This window comes from Papaver somniferum, chromosome 10, assembly GCF_003573695.1.
Source record: "Papaver somniferum cultivar HN1 chromosome 10, ASM357369v1, whole genome shotgun sequence".
In the NCBI taxonomy this organism is placed as follows: Eukaryota; Viridiplantae; Streptophyta; class Magnoliopsida; order Ranunculales; family Papaveraceae; genus Papaver; species Papaver somniferum.
In genome coordinates this window covers 117,860,219-117,881,566 of record NC_039367.1, presented here as the reverse complement: position 1 = coordinate 117,881,566, position 21,348 = coordinate 117,860,219, and the positions used below count along the sequence as shown (strand labels likewise).

Below are 21,348 nucleotides of genomic sequence, written 5' to 3'. Positions count from 1 at the left end.
CACGTGGCACAACATTAAAGGTATAGTAACTTATTATGTTACAACAACGCACACTACATCTCTCCTTAGGATGCTAAGTTGTGAAGTTATCTTTATCAACGTGTGGCGCAATGTTAAAGGTTGGAGTATGAAAATATGCTACAACGAAGTACACCAAATCACTTCCAAGATTGCTTAGTTATTAAGCAATAGGTTGTAGTATAGGCACATGGGTGTGTCTGTCTGTCAGAGGTAGCTGAGAAGTCTGCACATCTTTTAGTACGAAGGCGCAGTCGTCAACCACGTGGGCTCAGAGTACGTGGCATCCTCTGACTGGCGAAGGTACGCGTCCAACGAAGGTACAACTTGTACAGAGGTTTCACAGTTCACGATGGCACATGGAGGAAGCTAAGGTGGCATTGTCTGATTGGAGATGGTGGGTGTCCAACGAAGGTACTAGATTGACCAAGGACCATCATATCTCGATGGAACATGAGACATTAAAGATATCTATGATGCATGTGGAGCTATAAATACCCATCCTCATCTCAAGAGAAGGGGGAATATTGGGTTGGTTAGGAATTAAGGAAAATGCTATTTCACTCTTTGTTCTTACTTATAGAGCTTCATACTTTCTTCAATGGAGTTCTTCCACTCAAATGTAACAAGATCAATAAACATATCATCTTTACCCGTGGACGTAGGTTAAGATTAACCGAACCACGTAATCTCTTGTGTGTTGATAACTTAGATGCACTTACATTATATTCTCTCTTAGAGATTTACATACTAATTTATCTCTGTTTTCTGAGTTAGCTCTGTATTATGAGCTATCTCTGTTTTCTGAGTTATCTGTTCATCTAAGATATCTCTTTATTTAGTTTATTTGCTTACTTATCTCTGTTTTACAGAGATACCTTTGTTTTCTTAGCATCTGCTTTTGCGAAGTATCTTTACTTACTTAGTATATGATCTTCTGAGTAGATCTTATTTCGAACATACCTTTTATTTATTCAACAATATCAGTTCAACTAAGGTATCCATACTACTTAGTATCGGATTCTCTGAGCTGTTCATATTACGTAGACTATGGGAAAATTAGTAGTCACATCGTAGATATGACATCGACATAATTTTGTACATACTGTTATGATTATGTGAATAGGTTATGGTGAAGATTTCATCCTAAGAAACAACGTTGTATATTTTTTTAAAGGAAATACATTCATGAACTTGTTTTATGAATCGAAAGGGAAATCACTAGGCTTATTGGTATGGTTATTCATTGCAAATATTTGGATTACCAATATATGTGAGATGGTAGAACCGATCGTAACTTTGTTATGTATCTTGGTATAACTAATCACAATGCTTCACTTATGATTTGGTATGACTAGTTTTTTATTAATTGGTGTAACCGATCCTAAGTAATCACCATGAGATGGTATGATCGATATTTGTAATGGGTGTCACCGATCCTAGTAATTGGTGTGACTGATCCTGGTAATTGGTGTAACCGATCCTGGTAACTGGTGTGACCGATCACAAGAAATACCATGAGTATATGGTAATCGGTCCTGGTAATTGATGTAACTGGTCCTGGTAACTGATGTAACCGGTCCTGGTAACTTGTGTAACCAATCACAAGCAATACCATGAGTATATGGTAATGGATCCTGGTAATTGATGTAACTGGTCCTGGTAACTGATGTAACCGGTCCTGGTAACTTGTGTAACCAATCACAAGCAATACCATGAGTATATGGTAATGGATCCTGGTAATTGATGTAACTGATCCTGGTAACTGATGTAACCGGTCCTGGTAACTTGTGTGACGGATCACAACTATTTCCATATTGAGGTATAACCGATCCTAGTGATTGGTAGAACCGATTGAACCCATGTATGTGACTTGATGTTTGATCAATCACATAATAGTCTTGGAATACAGGTGAACCAATTCTAAACTTGTTTGGAAGTGTGGTACAACCGATTCCAAGAATGTAAATCCATGTAAATATGAATAAGGATTTACAGTGAAAAGATGTCAACATACTTTAAACACGTCCAATAACTCTTATCATTTATTGTCAAAGATATTCCTTAGTACTCAAGGAGATCTCGTGCCGAAATAAATTGAGAATCTTTTAATTAAGGTTTTTGGTTTTATATGCTATAATTACCAGCAATTAAATGCATATCCCTAGAGAATAAAAATTAGTAATGTGCATTTTCTAATTGGAAAATTTCTATTGAGAGATTTCGGAAATTTTGGACAAGCATTTATTGGAATTAGGAAAATTGAATTTGCTATTCATTGCATATCTCGAGAATATTTTCGGTTTTGGAAATTCCTTGGTTTCCAAACAACCTTGGTCTATAAATACCTAAGTTTTCATTTCTAGCAAACTATCCTAAGAGCCAGTCAAACTTCATATTTTTGTTGTTTCTGGTGGAACCGTCTAATCGGAAAGGAAAGTATCCTAATTAGGTGAAATCTCTTACGACCGCTCGTTTAAAGACTTTTGTGGGATCAAGAAGCTCTACGAGTACCGATGGTGGGAAACTAGATAATTGCAGTATTGTTAGTTTTCGATTGATTTGATTGACTAACGGTTGTTGAAACTTTGATTGCACCTAGTTTGTTTATTCCTTGAGAATCTTATCTTCTGATATAAGATTCACTCAAACTAGATCGAAGTATCGACGGGATCTTTAGAACTGTTTGTAGATATAAAGACATCTTGTGATAATCCATTGTTAACAGACTCCGTTATGTGTGTGATTGATCACAAGAGATTCAAGTGGTGTTGTGCAGGTGTTTATTGAAGATTAAAGAAGATTTGAAGACAAAGAAAATTTCTTATTTGGTTCTCATATCTTTGGGTGTGCACAAACCTTGATCGACCCAGCTAGAATCGGATTTACTCGATTGATTAGTTGCGTGATATCGGCATCACTTTATAGTTTCTTGTTAGAATCTATATTGATTGATTGCCAGTCTAAACTTGAGTACTTTTGTAGTTATTGGATAGATTGATCTAACCAGGAAAAGGAGTTTATTAGATTAAACAGAAGAGCCTTTGCGTATGACTTGAGATATATTTATCTTTAAAGAATCGAAAGAGTTGTTACCAAACATATTTGTTGTTCCTTTACTATTTGGAATACGATCCAAAGGAATTGTTCCAGTGTGTGCACTCATCGAAATCGGTAGCGCAGAGATACTGAGTAAACTAAGTGAACTAGGGGTAGTTGCTTGGTCTCAACTATACGAAGTTGGTTTATATTTTTTATAGCGGCTTAATTCTGAGAGTATTCAATTCTGGACTAGGTCTCGGGGTGTTGATGGTGGTTTTTAGTTCAGGGGTAAAATTGTAAAACCTCACATTTAATGTGCCGTCACTCTGCAAAGAAACAGAGCCATGTAAAGTGATGAGTGTTCAACCTCTCCATTGGCGTATTTATGGAGCAACTCAATATGTTCACATGAAATTTATCCGGACAGATGCATGTAAGCAACAATCCTCCATGTATTAGTAGGTGCAAAGTCCTGCCCAAAATCAGAAAGCAAAGAATAAAGGAGCCGCGGAGAAGGAGCAACAATAAGAGGAAGCGTGGCCATGCCATAGGCCAGCCGGCGCCACTTGTCCACGCCCCATGCTACCCAACCGGCCCTTACTCCTTTGTCGAACAATCAGGTCGCTTTAAACCTGCCACACTCCCATGAGTTATGGATAGGCCCATACTTGCCGACCATATTCCCCATCGACCAATCAGGTCAAACCTACCACGCGCATTAGAAGTGTAGCCACACTCGTGCTTGGACGGCCCCTCTTTTTGTTGAGAAAATAGGTTGCTCTAAACCTGCCACAATATTAAAAGAGGTGGAATTGTGTCAAGTGGTCACTATGCCAAATTGGCTTCCCAAAGATTGTACAAACAACTGGGAATGTTTGGTAAACAATTTCAGTATGAGATACATGCCAAAAGTTTCGTATAGATTTCTATCATAACATACTAAAAATTCAAATCAATCGGAGTAACGAACTAAAAGATACATCATAAAAGGCGAGCTAGGTCATGGCTGAAACTGACAGAATCCCTCCTGACTTCTTCCTGAGTTTCACTGTCGGGCTATTTTCACCTTCTAAACGAGATCAAAACCTAAATATTCCCGCCAAGGGAGATAGGAAATTCTTTTCTGATCATAATGGAGGGGGGGACCGTCAAAATCCGAGTTCGTACGAGAATTCTACAACGATTTTAGTGAGGGTCCCACATCTAAATTTTCTGATTACGAACATCTGAATTTTCTGATTACGAAATTTCATGAGTTAACACAAATTTATGTGAATCATCTCAGCCATCCAACTTGTCTAGCCAAATTAAATAGTTTCTATTTAATTTGAGCCAATCATCTTGGCCATCCACGACCACATGTCGCATGCCTTATGCGCTAATAAGGGTTTCGACATGCAAAACCCTAATTTAGGCAAAGTTGCTATGCCAACCGAGCCAAAAAAATGTTCCACAGGGAATTGGGATTGATGTGGCCACTGAAACTGATGTTTCCAAACCACATTTGAGTCTAACACCAATGTGCCAAAATTTAGTGGCCATGGTTACGCCAGGCGCTACTTGCAACATCGTGTCGCTGACATGCACAAACTATGCCAGCCATTACACCGTGCCACTGGCATGCACGAACTATGCCATCCATGTCGCAGTACCACTGGCATGCGCTAAAGGTGTCACTGTACCATTATCAGGCGCCAACAGAAGGTAGCCATAATCAACGGATACCCTTCCTCATGAGATGCAATCTCAGCTATCCAAGTTCGCCACCGAACTGACAGACTTGTGGCAAGTTTTAGGCGACCGGCCGCTTAAATCTAGTGGCCATGGATACGCCAGGCGCCACTTACACCACCGTGCCACTGGCATGCACGAGCTATGCCAGTCATGCCGCAGTGCCACTAGCATACACCAACAATGCCACTGTGCCATTACCAGGCGCCAGCAGAAGGTAGCCATAATCAACGGCTACCCTTCCTCATGAGATGCAATCTCAGCCATCCAAGTTCGCCACCGAACTGACGGACTTGTGGCAAGTTTTAGGCGACCAGCCAAGACGAGCCTAATAGCATCACATGCTATTTTCCTGCGGCAAGACTCTTGATTTTGGCTTGCCACACGTAGCAAAGTGCTACATGTTTTCCACGAAAACACTCGGGACATCAAACATGTCACAAACTTGGGGATACTCATCAGGGTATTGGTCTTGCGGTTTACAGCGTGCGGCGTGCAATACGCCTGTTATAGGAAAGTGTCATGAAGCGGGACGGTTAGTGATGGCAAGAAATAATGGTGTAAACGGATCCACTTCCTTCATCATGGAAGCATAATTTCTGACGGTTACACGTTACTCCACTCTTTCATCACTCAATCGTTTCCACTTCCTACGAGACCAGGGTACGTTTTATTACGACTTATATAAATAGGTTCACCTATTTCCACCAAAGAACAAGTTTTTGGTCGGCAACAACATAGTATCCAGAAATCACCAAGAAATGATATCTTTTCACTCTGCCAGCCAGTTCCACTTTCTGATACAAATCATAAAACAAGCCACATCTTCAGAATTAACCATTCTGGTCTCAACACTCTCTTCGCTTCCCTCCCTAAGACCAACCCTTCTCCTTCACTTTGTGACCGAAGCAAGCCTGGAACGACCATTTCTTGGTTTAGGCCAGGATTGTACAGATTGATCTCTTGAATCAAAAGTACTCCCATGCAGTGCATTGTTTAGGGTTTAGATTCGTTTCTCATCCACATACCCAAATTTACCAAAACCAGCAGAAACATTTTTCACCCACAAACAATTGGCGACAACAGTGGGATATTAATCTCTCGGTTGCAATACTAATTTCCAATTTCATTTTTTAATACCAATTTCAAGATGGAAGAGCTCAGGTCCGGGTCAGCAACAAACCCTGACGCCAACGGCGCTAAAAACGCCCTTGATATCAACGTTTCTTCCAGTGACATCAATGTACCACCTGTCAGCATGATCAACACCCGCGGCGCCGCATACTCTACCCCCAACACCAGCGACGTAGAAAACGCTCCCTCAGGCATTACACCTCTAATCAGTATAGCCAGAGCCGCTGCCACCACCCCCATTGTTTCTTCAAGTGTGATGCTCCCAGTCGTCACTAGAGCTGTTGTCACTCCACCATCAGGACGAGAACCAGAGGAGCCAGAGGAAGCAAACCCCCTATTACCATTGCTGATTTGATGGAAATACAAGAAGATTTTGCTAAGGCTCGGACGGAAATGGCCACAACTTAAAAGGAGCGAAACAATGAACATCCGAATGATTAGTCAAGGGATTCAGAATTCGGGTGTTAGATTATCATAAACCAAATGTGACCGAACATCAATTGGTTGAGTTGTGCATTAATGCTTTCTGGGGAATCTGTTCACAAAACCATGTAATCTATGATGGAGCATGTGTGTGATATGTTTTTTATTTCTGCAAGGTGCAGCTCCGAGATATATTTTCAAGCTCTCATCCGTGTTGTGTTGGCACTTCGAACTTTGCTCCAGGAGCCGCTTCAACTTTTCGCTCCAGAAGCCGTTCCGCTTCAACGTTTCGCTTCCAGAACCGCTCCGCTTTAACGTTTCGCACCAGAAGCCGCTCCGCTTCCACGTTTCACTCTAGGAGCCGCTTCAACTTTCTCCCCAGAATCCGCTCCGCTTCAACGTTTCTCTCCAGGAGCCGCTTCAACGTTTCGCTCCAAGAGCCTCTTCAACGTCTCACCTCCAGAAGCCGCTCCTCTTCAACGTTTCGCTCCAGAAGCCGCTCCGTTTCCACATTTCACTCCAGGAGCCGCTTCAACGTTCACCCCAGAAGCCGCTCCGCTTCAACGTTTCTCTCCAGGAGCCGCTTCAACGTCTCACCTCCAGAAGCCGCTCCTCTTCAATGTTTCGCTCCATAAGACTCTTCAACGTTCTCTCCAAAAACCGCCACTCCTTCCTACCAAGGTTCGTTCCCGTAGCCGTCACTCTTCCCTGTCAAGGATTGTGATCGCAGCCAGCCAAATCTCTTCTGATCACAGCTGCTGCCAAGAACCGCTGCTGCTCGTTTGAGCTTCACCATAGCAGCAACCACTACAAAGAATATTTCGTCCATGTGATGTTCCAAGCATCCCATCCAGGAGAGTACGATTGTTGATGGTGGTTTTTAGCTTAGGGTTAAAATCGTAAAACCTTGCATCTAACGTCACTCTGCAAGGAAACGGTACCGTGAGTGCTAATCTTTCCACCAACATATTTATCGAGCCATTCAATATATTTACATGAAATTTATCCATACTGGCGAATATATCAACCATCCCAAACACTTTGTATATTTCGGCACCTCGCCAATACAAGACTCACTGAGTACTTTCCTGTGCTATGTTCCCCAGAAGAACCCTTAATATCGGTATGGAATGACGGATTTGTGTTCACTCGCAGCGGAGTAGCATGAACCTCCAAGTACCAAAGTTAAGGCCATCGCACGAAATGCTTAGATGGAAAGCACACTGCATTCTGTAGATAAGGATTTTTGTGGCAGCATACAAAGTCCAGCCAATTATTGTGATAACTCAAAAAAAACTCATAAACCCTACTAATTTGCAAAATCAGGGTTTCGCGCCCCGTGCAGTATACTAGACCCCGTTGGCCGAAAAACTATGCTTAGCCAAACTAGGCGATTAAATCCTCCACAGCGCACTGAAAGTGTGGCCACGCCCTAGCTTGCCGGCCCCACTTCCCATCGACCAATCAGGTCGCTTTAAACTCGCCACAGTGTTGAAAAGAAGAAAACCGCTCCAGATGGCCGCAAATCCAATTGGTTTCCATAAAAACGCACCAGCATGCCAAGCAGCATGCCAAACATGCCAAACGCACATATCAGGCACACATGCCATATGCACATGCCAAACGCGCCAAACATGGCCACTCACCCCGTGCGACATGTCATATAGGCTAATTAGGGTTTCAACAAGCCAAGCCCTAATTTAGGCAAGATTTCCACACCAACGTGCCAAAATTTCAGTGGCTATGGCTACGCGCGCAACCGCGCCGAAGGCATGCACGAGCCATGCCAGCCATGCCGCAATACCGATAGCGCAAGTTAAAAGCGCCACTGCCAATGAAAGGTAGCCATGATCGACGGCTACCTTTCCTCCTGAGATGCAATCTCAGCCATCCAAGTTAGCCACCAAACTAACAGGCTTGTGGCAACTTTTGAGCGACCATGCCGCTAAACCCTAAACTTTGGCCGCGGCATCAAACCCTAAATGGGCCACGAAGCCTAATTTCGGCCACAATGCCAATCCCTAACCTTGGCCATGCCGCCAAGCCCTAGCCTTGGCCATGCCGCCAAGCCTTAACTTTAGTCACATAGCCAAATCTTAAACTTTGGTCATGCTACAACGCCACAACTACTGGCTTGCCACTATGCCACAACTACTGGCATGCCACCATGCCACGACTACTAGCATGTCGCTATGCCACGACCACTGGCATGCTGCTATGCCACGGCTACTAGCATGTCGTGGCATGGCATGCCACCATGCCGCGGCTACTAGCATGTCGCTATGCCACGACCACTGGAATGCCACCATGCCACAACTACTAGCATGCCGCTATGCCATGTCTACTAGCATCTCGTTATGCCACGGCCACTGGCATGCCACCATGTCACGGCGACTAGCATGTCGCTATGACACGGCCACTGGCATGCCACCATGCCGCAGCTACTAGAATGCCGCTATGCCACGACCACTGGCATGTCACCATGCCACGGCTACTAGCATGTCGCTATGCCACGGCTACTAGCATGTCGTTATGCCATGGCTCCACCAGGCACTACTATGTCAATGGCGCCACTTCGCTATACAACAAGATGCGGCCATAATCAATGGACACTCTTCCTCATGAGACGTAATCTCAGCCATCAAAATTCGCCACCGAGCCGTTCAGCTCATGACAAGTTTTAGGGGACTAGCCACAACGAGCCTAGCATCACATATGCTTTTTACCTACGGCAAGCCTCTTATTTTTAACTTGCCACACGTAGCAAAGTGCTACATGTTTTCCGCGAAAACACTCGAGACATCAAAAAATGTCACAAACTGGGGGATACTCATCAGGGTATTGGTCTGGCGGTTTACAACGTGCGGCGTGCAATACGCCCGTTACAGAAAGTGTCATAAAGCGGGGAAGTTAGTTATGGTATAAACGTATCCTTCATTATGGAAACAAAAATTCCAGGCCTTACCCGTTACTCCCTTATTCCACCACTCAATCGTTTCCACTTTCCACGAGACCAGGGTACATTTTGTTGCGACTTGTATAAATAGGTCTCACCTATTTTCAACCAAACAAAAAGTTTTGGTCAGGAGACCAATACCACATCCAGAAATCATCTGACAGCTTTCATTCAGATATCCAGTTCAACTTTCTGATACAAGACACAAAATACCCACACTTCCAGAATCAACTATTCTGGTCTCAACACTTTCTTCGCTTCCCTCCCTAAGACCAGCCCTTCTCCTTCACTTTGTGACCGAGGCAATCCTGGAACAACCATTTCTTGGTTTAGGCCAGGATTGTACAGATTGATCTCTCGAATCAAAAGTACTCCCGTGCAATACATTGTTTAGGGTTTAGACTCGTTTCTCACCCACACACACGAAATTACCGAAAACAGCAGAAACTGTTTTCACCCACAAACAATTGGCGACCACAGTGGGAGATTAATCTCTCGGTTACAATATCCGTTTCCAATTCCAAATTTCATCTTCAACCCGATCTCAAGATGGTAGAACTCAGGTACGGATCAGAAACAAACCCTGAGAACACTAGCGCTGAAATCATCCATGGTATTAACGCTCCTTCCAGTGGCACTAATACGCCACTTCCAACACCAGTGGCACGAAAAATGTTCCTTCAGGTGTTACACCGCCGATCACCAGAGCCAGAGCCGTTGCAGCCACTCCCAACGTTTCTTTAAGTGTGACAGCTCCAACCGTCACCAGAGCCGCTGCTACTCCACCATCAGGACGAGAGACTGGAGGAGCCAAAAGAAGCCGACCTCCTCTTACCACTGTTGATTTGATGGAAAGACAAAAGGTTCTCGTGAGGCTCAGACAGACATGGATACAACCCAGAAAGAGATACCTATTTTCCTTAAGACACTAACGGAGCGGCCACTACAAGAGTCACGTCAACCCCAGATGAAGCTGACAGGGAATACTTTTAACATCCGGCGCAGGCACTTCAGCAGGACACGCGTTTATAGATGAAGAGGCTCGCGTTGCTCTTGAACGCCCAGTAGAAGGGAATCAACAATCCAATTTCATCACACGTGAAGATCAGGAACGACTTCTCCAAAATTGAGGCAAATAAAATCAGCAACCCTCCTGAGTTCACAGAGACCCTCTTCCTGTCAGGAGCTGCATGATTTCTGGGGACTTCGCCCACAAAATCGTGCAGTCTATGATGAAATATTTATGTGAGATTCTATATTTCTCCAAGGCGCAGCGTCAAGACATATTTGCAGCCCTCAACCGCACTTCATCTGGAAAGCAGGTGTTTTCATCCAGGGAAGCCGTTCCCAAACCCCAACCTCTCATGTAAAGCATGATTGATAGATGGGGACTCCTAACCACTGTTCACTTGAAGGATATCGAGTTTGACAACATGTTGACTGAAGCGGCCTCCGACTTCAACATTGTAACCGTCAAGGCTCTGAGAGTTGCAAGAGAAAATCAAACAGAAGAAGCGAATTCTTTAACATGAGAGAAAAATACGACTTGTCGACCAACACTATTTGTGTCATCTTCCCATATGCCATATCGTATCAAGTCGTCTTTCGAAGTCAATGGTTAATAGTGCCCTCACTGGAGTTTTCTCCAGGAGCCGCTTCGATGTTTCTCTCCAGCAGCCGCTTCAACGTTCTCTTCAGAAGTCGCTCCGCTTCAACGTTCTCCAGCAGCCGCTTGTAGATGGTGGATTTTCGACAAAGGCTATAATCGTAAACCCATAATTATACGAACTCCTGATCCAGCAATCAGATGTGAGTATTGAGACACGAGTCTCTCATCGAATCTCTGACTGAGAATACTTTTTCTCAGAGTACATGCGGTTATGTAGTCTCTCGGCTGGACAACGACATATCTCAATGAATACTGAACACTTCAGTAATTATTTCTATATAGAATCACGAGATTGACGGCTCCTAGACAGCTTGCTCTGCTAGTATTGAGCGATAACGTCTTCAGGATACAAACAACAAGTTTTTCCTGACTATATAAAGGATATGAAGCTCTAACAAGCTCATGTCAGAATAATTAATGCTCCTAGACAGATTTCTCTGCTAGTATAGAGCCATCAGTTAATTATTCTCAAATTCTTGGATTCATCCACAGAATTTCCGAAAATATTCAAATATTTTTGCAATATTTCATTACTTCAATCTATGGTTCTTCCCAGCAGAATTCCATGGGTTATTAATAAATATTCAACACACGGACATCTGAGCTACCTCTGAGTAAGCCCCGGATCAAAAGGTGCAAGTGTACTCAACGATGATACACTAACAATCATCGCACGAACGAGTATTACAAAATACGACGAAACGATGAACCTAGGCAAAATAAGAAAGAAAATAATAAATAATTAAAATATTGACCAAGGCGCCAAGGGATTAGGCTCATCGACCGGCCAGCCGTGCCGTGACCAATCCCACGCCAGTTTTATATTTTATCAAACTTTTGTTATTTTCCTTGATCTTATGAAAATCTTTTCATTTGAACAAATATCCTTCGTTTTGAGGAAACTCCTCAGTTTCATGATGTTTCCTTCGCACCAAGGAAATAATATAAAATTGGGAAAAACATTGTGGGGCCGTGATTATTGGCCAACCGGCCATGCCTTGATCCCGGCCGGCCCCACACCTCATGGCTCCTCATTATTTTATTATTATTTTCCTAATCTCATGAAAACTCCTTAATCTCATGGTATTTTCATAAATCCATGAAAAATATAATATAAAATTAGAGAAACCCGTGGGACCGGGCCCAAGCCGGCCGGCCATGCCCTAGCCGGTCCCACACTCTTTTTATTTTATTATTATTATTTTAAGGTTTCTTTGATCCCATGAAGTTCCTTGATTTCATGGTATTTCTCTCAAATTATGAAAATTCCTTCAAATCATGGAAAAATACATAAAAATACATAAAATTGGGGAAAACGCACGGGACCGGGCCCCAGCCGGCCGGTCATGCCTCAGCCGGTCCCACACGCCCTTATTTTGTTATTTTTTAATATTATTTGCTTCCTTGATCCCATTGAAACTCTTTCACTTCAAGGAAACTCCTTAATTTCAACAAATTCCTTTATTTCATGATATTTTCATAAATTCATGAAAAATAATATAAAATTAGGAAAAGCACCACGGGACCGTGGTCACTGGCCGGCCGGCCATGCCTTGGCCTCAGCGGTCCCATGCTTCAACATTCCTTCATTTTATAATTATTTTCCTTCATCTCATGAAGTTTCCTCAGTTTCAGCGAAACCCTGATTTTGTCATATTTTCTCGAATGGTTGCTCAAACGCACGCCAGAAAATATAAAAAATCTTAGGACTGAGACACGGACGTGTTGGCGACGTGAGCATGTTACCCTGACCGACCAAGGTCGGCTCTTTGGCTTGTAATAAGCCGGTCCCACGTATTTTCACGATTTGACCTAATTTGCGCAATTGCACGTATTAGGTCCAAAACTCTTCCAAATAATTTTGGAATTTCATGGAGTGATCGTCAGTCGATCCCGTGACACCCAGGGCCGATTTCATGACCCCTTGGTCGGTCCCTCACCTCTTCATAATTAATTAGGTTTTATCACCTAAGGCTCAGACGAGCATTTTTCGAATAAATGGTTAAACCAGCATTTAATCATTCTTTCTTTCATCAACAAATCACCAACTCTTCAAGAGATCTACGGCACGTGTGTTCATACACACGATGGAATGTGAGCAAGTCGTGCAATCAGTTGAAGTAGTTAACAAAGTAGTGAATGAAAAATCGACCAAGTCTCCGCACGATGAGCAACTGGTTTCAAACACGATTTCCACCTCCCCACTCTTTGATTCCATCAACTGTCACACTTCATGGATCATGGTGTCTACAATTCCAGCAATATAAATAAGTCTGTAAAATCATGATTGAAGATACAAGAACAACGATCTCACGTCTCACAGACAACACGAGATTAACTCAACATCTGAGTAATTACTCTCAACAGAGATTCAATCATTCAGAACTTATCTTATTCAGAATTCACAACACACCCACAATATTTGATTACCATTGATTCCACACGTTTCTCAGCTTCCCTCCTGCAGATCAACCCATCCTCTCTTGTGACCGAATTTACTATGGGACGGCCATTGTCTTGGTTTAGGCCGGAGTACTACAGATTGATCTCTCGAATTCAAAGCACTCCCTTCTTGCAGTGCATCTGTGTAAGGTTGAACATTTCGCTCGGTTCAAGGAGTCTCCTCCGTACGGTCATCTCCTCAATCCCGTGAAAGCCATCAAATTGTTTTGCCCCATCTACAGATTGGCGACCACAGTGGGAGATCATTCTCTCAGTTTCAATCTCAAGCTTTCTCAAGATGGTTGGTCTTAGGTCTTCATCATAAGCTCCAAACCCTAACCAGAGTATTTCAAATGACGACATTCCTCATGCTCGTCCGAACGACTCTGGTAATATTCGTCACTCCTACTTTACTATTCCTTTTCCATCTATTGATGCGTTCGACGGAGAAATCCCATCATTGGCTGAATTGGCACGGAGGCAATAAATTCTGACTAGGAGCATCAATCGATTGAAGGAGGCAATCTATGAACTCTTCAAATGTATGGTAGAATTGACAAAACTCTTGGGAGAAGAAGCGGTAGATCATCCCAGCGCTACTGCCAACGATACCCCTCAAACCAACAGCTTCACTACTTACGAAAAGCCGGTGGACCAATAAGTTGCACATCTGATCGAAAGTTTATGTGAGCTTCTACACTTCTCCAGAGATCAATGTATGAGTACATTCGCTACACTCAACCAGATATCGTCAGACATACCTCTGACCCCGTCGTGCCTAACAGCTGAGGAAACACCCGTGATGTCTGACCATTCAATCAACAACATCACTTTTGGAGAAGAAGACCGCATGGAAGACGAAGGACACAATCGAGCCCTGTACGTGACTGGCTTCATCAGAGACTACGAATTCAAGAGAGCCCTCGTTGATACAGGTGCTTCTACAAATATTGTCACTATGAAGACTCTGAAGACGGCCAGATTCCCACAGCACAAGATTGTCCGGCACCCTATCCTGATGACAAACTTTGAAGGAAGTCAGATCCATACATATGGGTATGCATACATCGATTTAAAGGTATGGCCTATTCAGTCAAAAGTCAAGTTCCATGTGATCGAACAAGAGCCCGACTATCACATGATACTTGGGCGCCCATGGCTCCATGATAACAAGGTGGTCCCTTCCACGTACCCTCAATGCATGAAGGCACTACTCAACAACAAGATCGTTCACATCCCAGCTTCGTCATCTCCTTATGCTCCTGTCTACGATGCTGAATTCCTTGAATCTCAAAAGAGCATCCCGGAGCCTCCAAGCAAGGTTTGCAGCATCCCACTTCCACGTTGGAAAGCTATCAAAAAGGTCGCCGACAAGCCATCATCTTCAGATGCTAAGGCAATTAAGTCATCTACTATACCAGTTAAACGCCGTAATGATCAGGTTTCAACTACATGATCAAATTTCATAACCAGCCGTGATGCGGAGGGGAGGATCGTTTATCTCCGACGGGAAGATTAGAAATTAATCGGGGAGAACGATGAAAAGTCTCCCCACCCTGAAGAATCATGTCAGAACGAACCGTCACTCGAAGAAGAGGTTCAAGACGCCCCATGACAATTACAAGACGGCACTGACTCTACCACCGATGATTTCGAGACAATCAATATTGGGACTGAGGATGTTCCAAGGGCAATCCTGATTAGTTCAGCACTGTCATCAGAGGAGCGGGCGGGGTTGATAAAGTTGTTGAAAGAATATCAAGATGTTTTCGCCTGGACGTATGAGGAAATGCCCGGTCTAGACGACAAACTGGTCACCCACCACCTGCACATCGTTCCTGGCTCCAAAGATGTCAAAAAACCGCCTAGGCAATTTAGACGCGATGTCGAGGAGCAAATCAAAGTCGAAATCCATAAAATACTAGCAGCAGGATTCATCAAGCCTATTCAACATCCAACGTAGCTGGAAAATGTTGTTCCTGTCAAGAAGAAAAATGGTCAAATCAGATATTGCGTCGATTTCAGGAACCTGAATAAATGTTGTCCAAAGGATGATTTTCCTCTACCCAACATTGATATGCTCGTCGACGTAACTAGTGGCCACGGTATGTTCTCATTCATGGATGGTTACAGCGGATACAACCAGATCAAGATGTATGAGCATGACGCCAAAAAGACTGCATTCCGTACTCCCATTGGGAACTTCCATTACACTGTGATTCCCTTTGGATTAAAGAATGCAGGTGCCACTTATCAACGAGCCATGACTTCCATATTCCACGACATGATGCACAAACAAGTGGAAGACTACGTTGATGATGTGGTGGTAAAATCGAAGACTCGAAAGTCTCACCTAGAAGTCCTGAGACAAGTATTCGAGAGATGCAGAGAATACAAATTAAAGATAAATCCTTTGAAGTGCGCTTTTGGTGTTTCCTCTGGAAAGTTTTTAGGAGACCTAGCCACAGCCAAAGGAATCAAAGTCGATCCGGACAAGACGAAAGCTATCACCACCATGCCTCCTCCACGCACCGTGAAGGAACTACAGAGTTTTATGGGCAAGGTAAATTATATTCGACGCTTTATTCCTGGATTGGCTCAACTCATTGCCTCATTCACCCCTCTACTAAATAAAAGAGCAAGTTTCACCTGGACAGCCGTTCAACAAGAAGCCTTCCATAAGATACATCAGATACTATTGTCACCTGCTGTCATGAAGTCTCCAGTACAGGGACGACCCATGATTCTTTACACAGCCTCCAGTGACGTTGCTATCGGAGCACTCCTTGCTCAGGAAGACGACGAAGGCATCGAACGACCAATCTACTACTTCAGCCGCACAATGAGAGACGCTCAATTCCGATATCCAAAGGCTGAAATGGCATGTCTAGCATTAGTACATGCAATCCAGAAATTTAGGCACTATTTACTGTCCAACTTGGTCGTACTCGTCTCCAAAGTTGATCCTATAAAGTTCCTGCTATCAAAGCCAGCCTTGATAGGGAGACCAACGAAGTGGCTACTCCAGATGTCAGAATTTGACATAGCTTGCACGCCGCCTAAAGCGATCAAAGGTCAAGCAGTTGCAGACTTGCTCGCTGCTTTTCCAGGAGAAGATACGACAACATTACACGAGGATGTACCCGGTGAATTTCCAGATATCTTAGTTATCAAAGAAGAAACATGGCTTCTATACTTTGATGGATCCGCCATCCCTAGCAATGACACCGGAGGAGCGGGCATAGTGCTGGTGTCCCCATCTGGTGAAGTTTTCTCACATTCGTTCAAGTTGGATTTCCACTGCACCAACAATTCAGCAGAATATGAAGCCTTCTTATTAGGATTGTCCCTGGCCAAGCAAGCAGGAATGACACACCTTGAAATAAGAGGAGATTCAAAGTTACTGGTCAATCAGATGAATGGAGCATATTCTCTCAAGGAAATCACGCTCGCTCCATTCTGAACCGAAGCTCAGCGACTATTAACTTATTTTGCTGATGCCACGATCGTCCATACTGGACGGACCAACAACAGGCATGCCGACTGCCTAGTAACTCTCACTTCTAAGCTGCAGTTCGAAGGGGCATAGAAAACAAACACTATACAGAGGCGTACTGTGTCGTCTACCTGGCTCACTCAAGTCGAAAACATTTCAACAGACGATTGGCGAGCACCCATCATTCATGAATTGAGCAGCTCTATTTCAGAAGGCAAAATCAGCCTCAAAGAATTGAAGAATTATTTCCTGCTTCACGGGGCGCTGTATTACCGAAACCCTGATGGATCCCTATCACAGTGCCTTGGAAACGACGAAGCGGAAGAAAAACTCAAGCGCATACATGAAGAAATATACGGACAAACACTAGTAGTAACACTTTACAGAAGGCTTCAGAGGGCAGGACACTACTGGTCTTCCATGGAAGCTCAAGCAAGGGATCTACAAGGATCTTGTCCCAATTGTCAGACACCTCCCCATCACTTAGAGGTTTTGACAGTCCACAACACTGGGGACTGTAGGGAGCCTTACATCAAACATATCCAGGACAACGAACTATCAACAGAAAAGAAGCAAGCAGTCAAACTCATTCAGAGAGCTAAGAGATTTGTCTTTCTTGACGGGATCTTATACCACAAAAGTTTGGTGGGAATTTACTGAGATGTTTAGCTGAACATGAAATCCCAATAATTCTGAAGGAAATGCACGATGGAGAACATCAAGGAAAGAGAAAATTATTTCTTCAAGTCCATGAGAAATATTACTGTCCGACCATGAAAGACGATGCAGCTGCATACGTTCAGAGGTGTCACCAATGCCAAATCCATGGTAATCTTATCCACACTCCTTGTCTCCCGTTGAATTTTGTGAATAGTCCATGGCCCTTCTACAGCTGGGGAATGGATATCATCGGGAAGATCAATCCAGCATCTACAAAGCAGCATGAATATATCATCACTGCAACTGAGTATTTCACCAAGTGGGTTGAAGAGATTCCTCTTCGAAGCACCACCGGAGTCACGATTGCATCCTTCATCAAAGAGCACATAAGATGTAGATTCGGTGTTCCTAAGAACATTGTTACTGATAATGGAACTCCTTTCGCCAATAAACATGTGACTGAACTGCTCGAGGAATACGGCATCAAAAAAATCTTCTCCACACCATATTATCCCCAAGGAAACGGGAAAGCGGAGAGCACCAATAAAACTTTGATCTGAATTCTCAGTCGGACAACTTATGACAATCCTCGAACGTGGCATGAACAGCTGCCTCTGGCTCTATGGGCTTATCGAACCGCACCAAGGAGCTCAATCGGAACTTCGCCATATTCCCTCGTCTACGGAGCAGACGCCATACTTCCAGCAGAAATCGAAATTCCTTCAGCAAGGATTGCAACATCCAGTGGAGTACAATGGGATGAGGCCGAAGTATCCAAGTCAAGAATCGCTGAACTAGACATGCTCGAGTCAAGGAGAGCTAAGGTGGAAAAATACATAAAAACCTACAAACAAAGGATCTCAAGGGCCTACAACAAAATGGTAAGACCTCGAACATTTCAAGTAGGAGATCTGGTATTAAAGATAGCAAAAGCACATTCAACAAGATATGTCCGCTCACAAGTTCTCTCCGAAATGGGAGGGACCATATGTAGTCATCAAGGCAGTATCCAGTGGGTACTACAGGATCTTAGCTGTGGATGGAGGAGTGGAAGGGAATATAATCAATGGAAAATGGCTCAAAGCCTATTACGCCTGATTCATGAAAGCAATTACCTTTTCATCATTTCAAACATTTTCAAAAATGTAATTTTCATTCCTCCAAAGAGCGTGCAAATTCTCCTTTGTACATTAAACATTTCATAAATGAGCAAAATTCCTTCATATCATGATCAGTTATTCCACCTAACCAGAAGCTTAAACTTATTCAAAAACAACAATCATAAATGCTCACTCGGAGCAAACCATCCAAAAATGGGTAATCTCTGTAAGCAACCCTGTCAAGATTCTTCTGGAAACTTTTGGTTTCATCTTCAACTCACGTACCGCCTTCTCAACCCGGGCCGACTCCAAGGCGAGCATTTTCTCCTCCTCCAGTAAAGCAGTAGTCAGAGAAATCGCATCAGCAGCCTTCGCCGCCTTATGAATCTTGATTATCTCGAGCCGATGACGAAGGCATCCTACATTGAACCGAAAGTTATCGCAGTTCGAAGTCATCTCATCCCACCTATGCCATTCCTGATTCTTGACATCTCGCAGGCGCATCTGGCCCATCTCCTCAATGATCGGTAACAGTCCTGCAACTGTAGTCAGGAGGGTTGGTAGGAAACCTTTCCACACTTTATTCATAGCAATATGCCCATATATTTTCCATATTTTGGTGTAAAGGAGCGTATGACACTTGGGAATGACGAATCCACCGACTACCTCATTGTCCGGGAAAGTATTGATCAAATGAGCTTCAAACAAGAGTCCAGCTGTTGGATATTCACAAGCGTGAACCCTGTCTTCAACCTCCACGGATTCTGCAGAGTCTTCACCAACTCGGTTGCTGCTGCCTTCAACATCAACCATGGTCACGGACTTTCCATTCCTCCTCCTTCTAGCATCAACGACGACACGGACGTTCGCCTGCGACATGAAGAAGTATTTAATTTCACCGAAATTTAGCATAGTGGAATTTCAAGAGTTATAAGATTGCTTACAGATGATCCAGCCTCATCATGAGCTGACCTATATCAGGCAGGGGATCTAACAGTCCGCTTGGGCCTTGAATTATGAGAAGAAGGATTCTTCTGATCATCCTGCAACGAATCGTTTTCTTATGATCAATAATCTCGATCAGACAAAGGCGAACAAGGTATACAACTTACTGAGATGGACGCTTCTATTTCACGCTTCGACTGAGGATCATCTTGAGAAGAAATACTACTGCTCGACATAGTGACAACAAGGTATGATGATCAAAACTTCTCTGCACGATGAAACTGACTCAAGAATGGAAGAAATATTCACGTAGATGATGGACTCAAAGTCTTGAAGATATATATATTAGACACGGTGGATGTTTATCTTCTGCGAACAGTCAATTCAGTTACGAGTTTCACTGAAACCCTAAGTTTCAAAGATCAATACTGAAGACGCGGAGGAAAATAACGCACTGGGGACTGACAATGACATAGTCAGAAAATAGCCACGCGGCTTTGTGAACGTCATGTGTCTCTTGGCCGTACTATGGTACTTCTCACAAGACGGAAATCATCGAAGGAGATCATGATGGATTTAGGCGCATGGACATTGGTCCATGTCATTCAATCAAAAGGAATCAACATTAACAAAATGTTTATTATTCAGAAGAAAGCCCTAACTCTGGAGCAAAGTCATTCGAATAATCAAAGAGATGTCTACTACGAAGGCTAAATAACGTTCAAATGTTTAAGAAAGAAAAGAATATGGAAGTAAAGCTACTCGTCAGACTCATCCGAATTTTCAGATTCGTCATCACTGTCCTTCTCATCATCTGAGTCATCAGATTTGTCATCATTGTCTTCCTCTTCGTCGGAATCAGCGTCAGGACCGTCGATGAAGTCCGGATAGGCATCAAGATCATCATCTAAGTCCGAATCTTCTTCCACTTCAGCTTCATCTTCAATTTGCTTCATGGTCTTCCGGAACTCCCTTTCATATCGGTCAGGCTTGATCTTACGCTCTGGAAACACCCACTCAGCTTCCTCTTTGCAAGCATCAGCGTCAGAATCGAATTGACGTCTCTTCTCAGTTGCTTGTATTCGACGCCGAATTTGGTCCTTTTCGCGTTGACGGTTCCCTGCTTCATCATCTTCAGCCTTTCTCTTCATAAGTTCAGCATAAGTGACCCTTCGATCATTCAAGGGTATGCTAGGCTTTGTTCCCTCATCATGAGTGGTCTTAGCTTTCGATTTGGCTACAAGAGCTTTGGAATCCTCATCATAAGAGCTAGAAGAGGAAGAGGAATACCAATAATAGTAATCGTTGTTGCTGGTAGTTGACATTCTCTGGAACCAGGACAACAAAATTACCAACACGCAAGTAAATCCATCTGCAAAAATGGTAATTCTTAAATCTTACCTTTTTACGATTCCACTAACAATAGTGATAGTAATGTGATAGTTAAACACCTCAAAACTCTTTCGTTTCTTCGAAACCTGCAAAAGACGAACGAAACTAAGATTTTCAGAAAATCATGAACATTTCTACTGCGTGAACATTCACCATGGAATTATGAAAAACTAAAACAATATTTCATCATAAATAATTGTTTACTTTGAACATTATTCAAAAAATTAGTTTTGAAAATATATGTTTACAAAACATGAAATAATAACTCACGTTTTATTTTTAGTGAGTAACAACTCACGCAAAAAAAAGTACACTCTTTTCCGTGAAAGCATGTCACGGT

The 21,348-nt window shown here is 43.2% G+C and overlaps 1 protein-coding gene across 1 annotated transcript; it reads right to left on the bottom strand.

Moving 5' to 3' along the window:
- Nucleotides 1–20,374: 20,374 nt before the first annotated feature.
- On the bottom strand, nucleotides 20,375–20,941 carry LOC113316141 (glutamic acid-rich protein-like). Its single transcript, XM_026564362.1, has one exon. The coding sequence runs from the start codon at nucleotides 20,939–20,941 to the stop codon at nucleotides 20,375–20,377; it is 567 nt and encodes a 188-aa protein (XP_026420147.1).
- Between the last annotated feature and the right edge of the window lie 407 nt (nucleotides 20,942–21,348).

What these genes read in the sequence shown, in the direction of transcription:
- LOC113316141 (XM_026564362.1), bottom strand. Translation starts at nt 20,941, where the DNA reads ATGTCAACTACCAGCAACAACGATTACTATTATTGGTATTCCTCTTCC.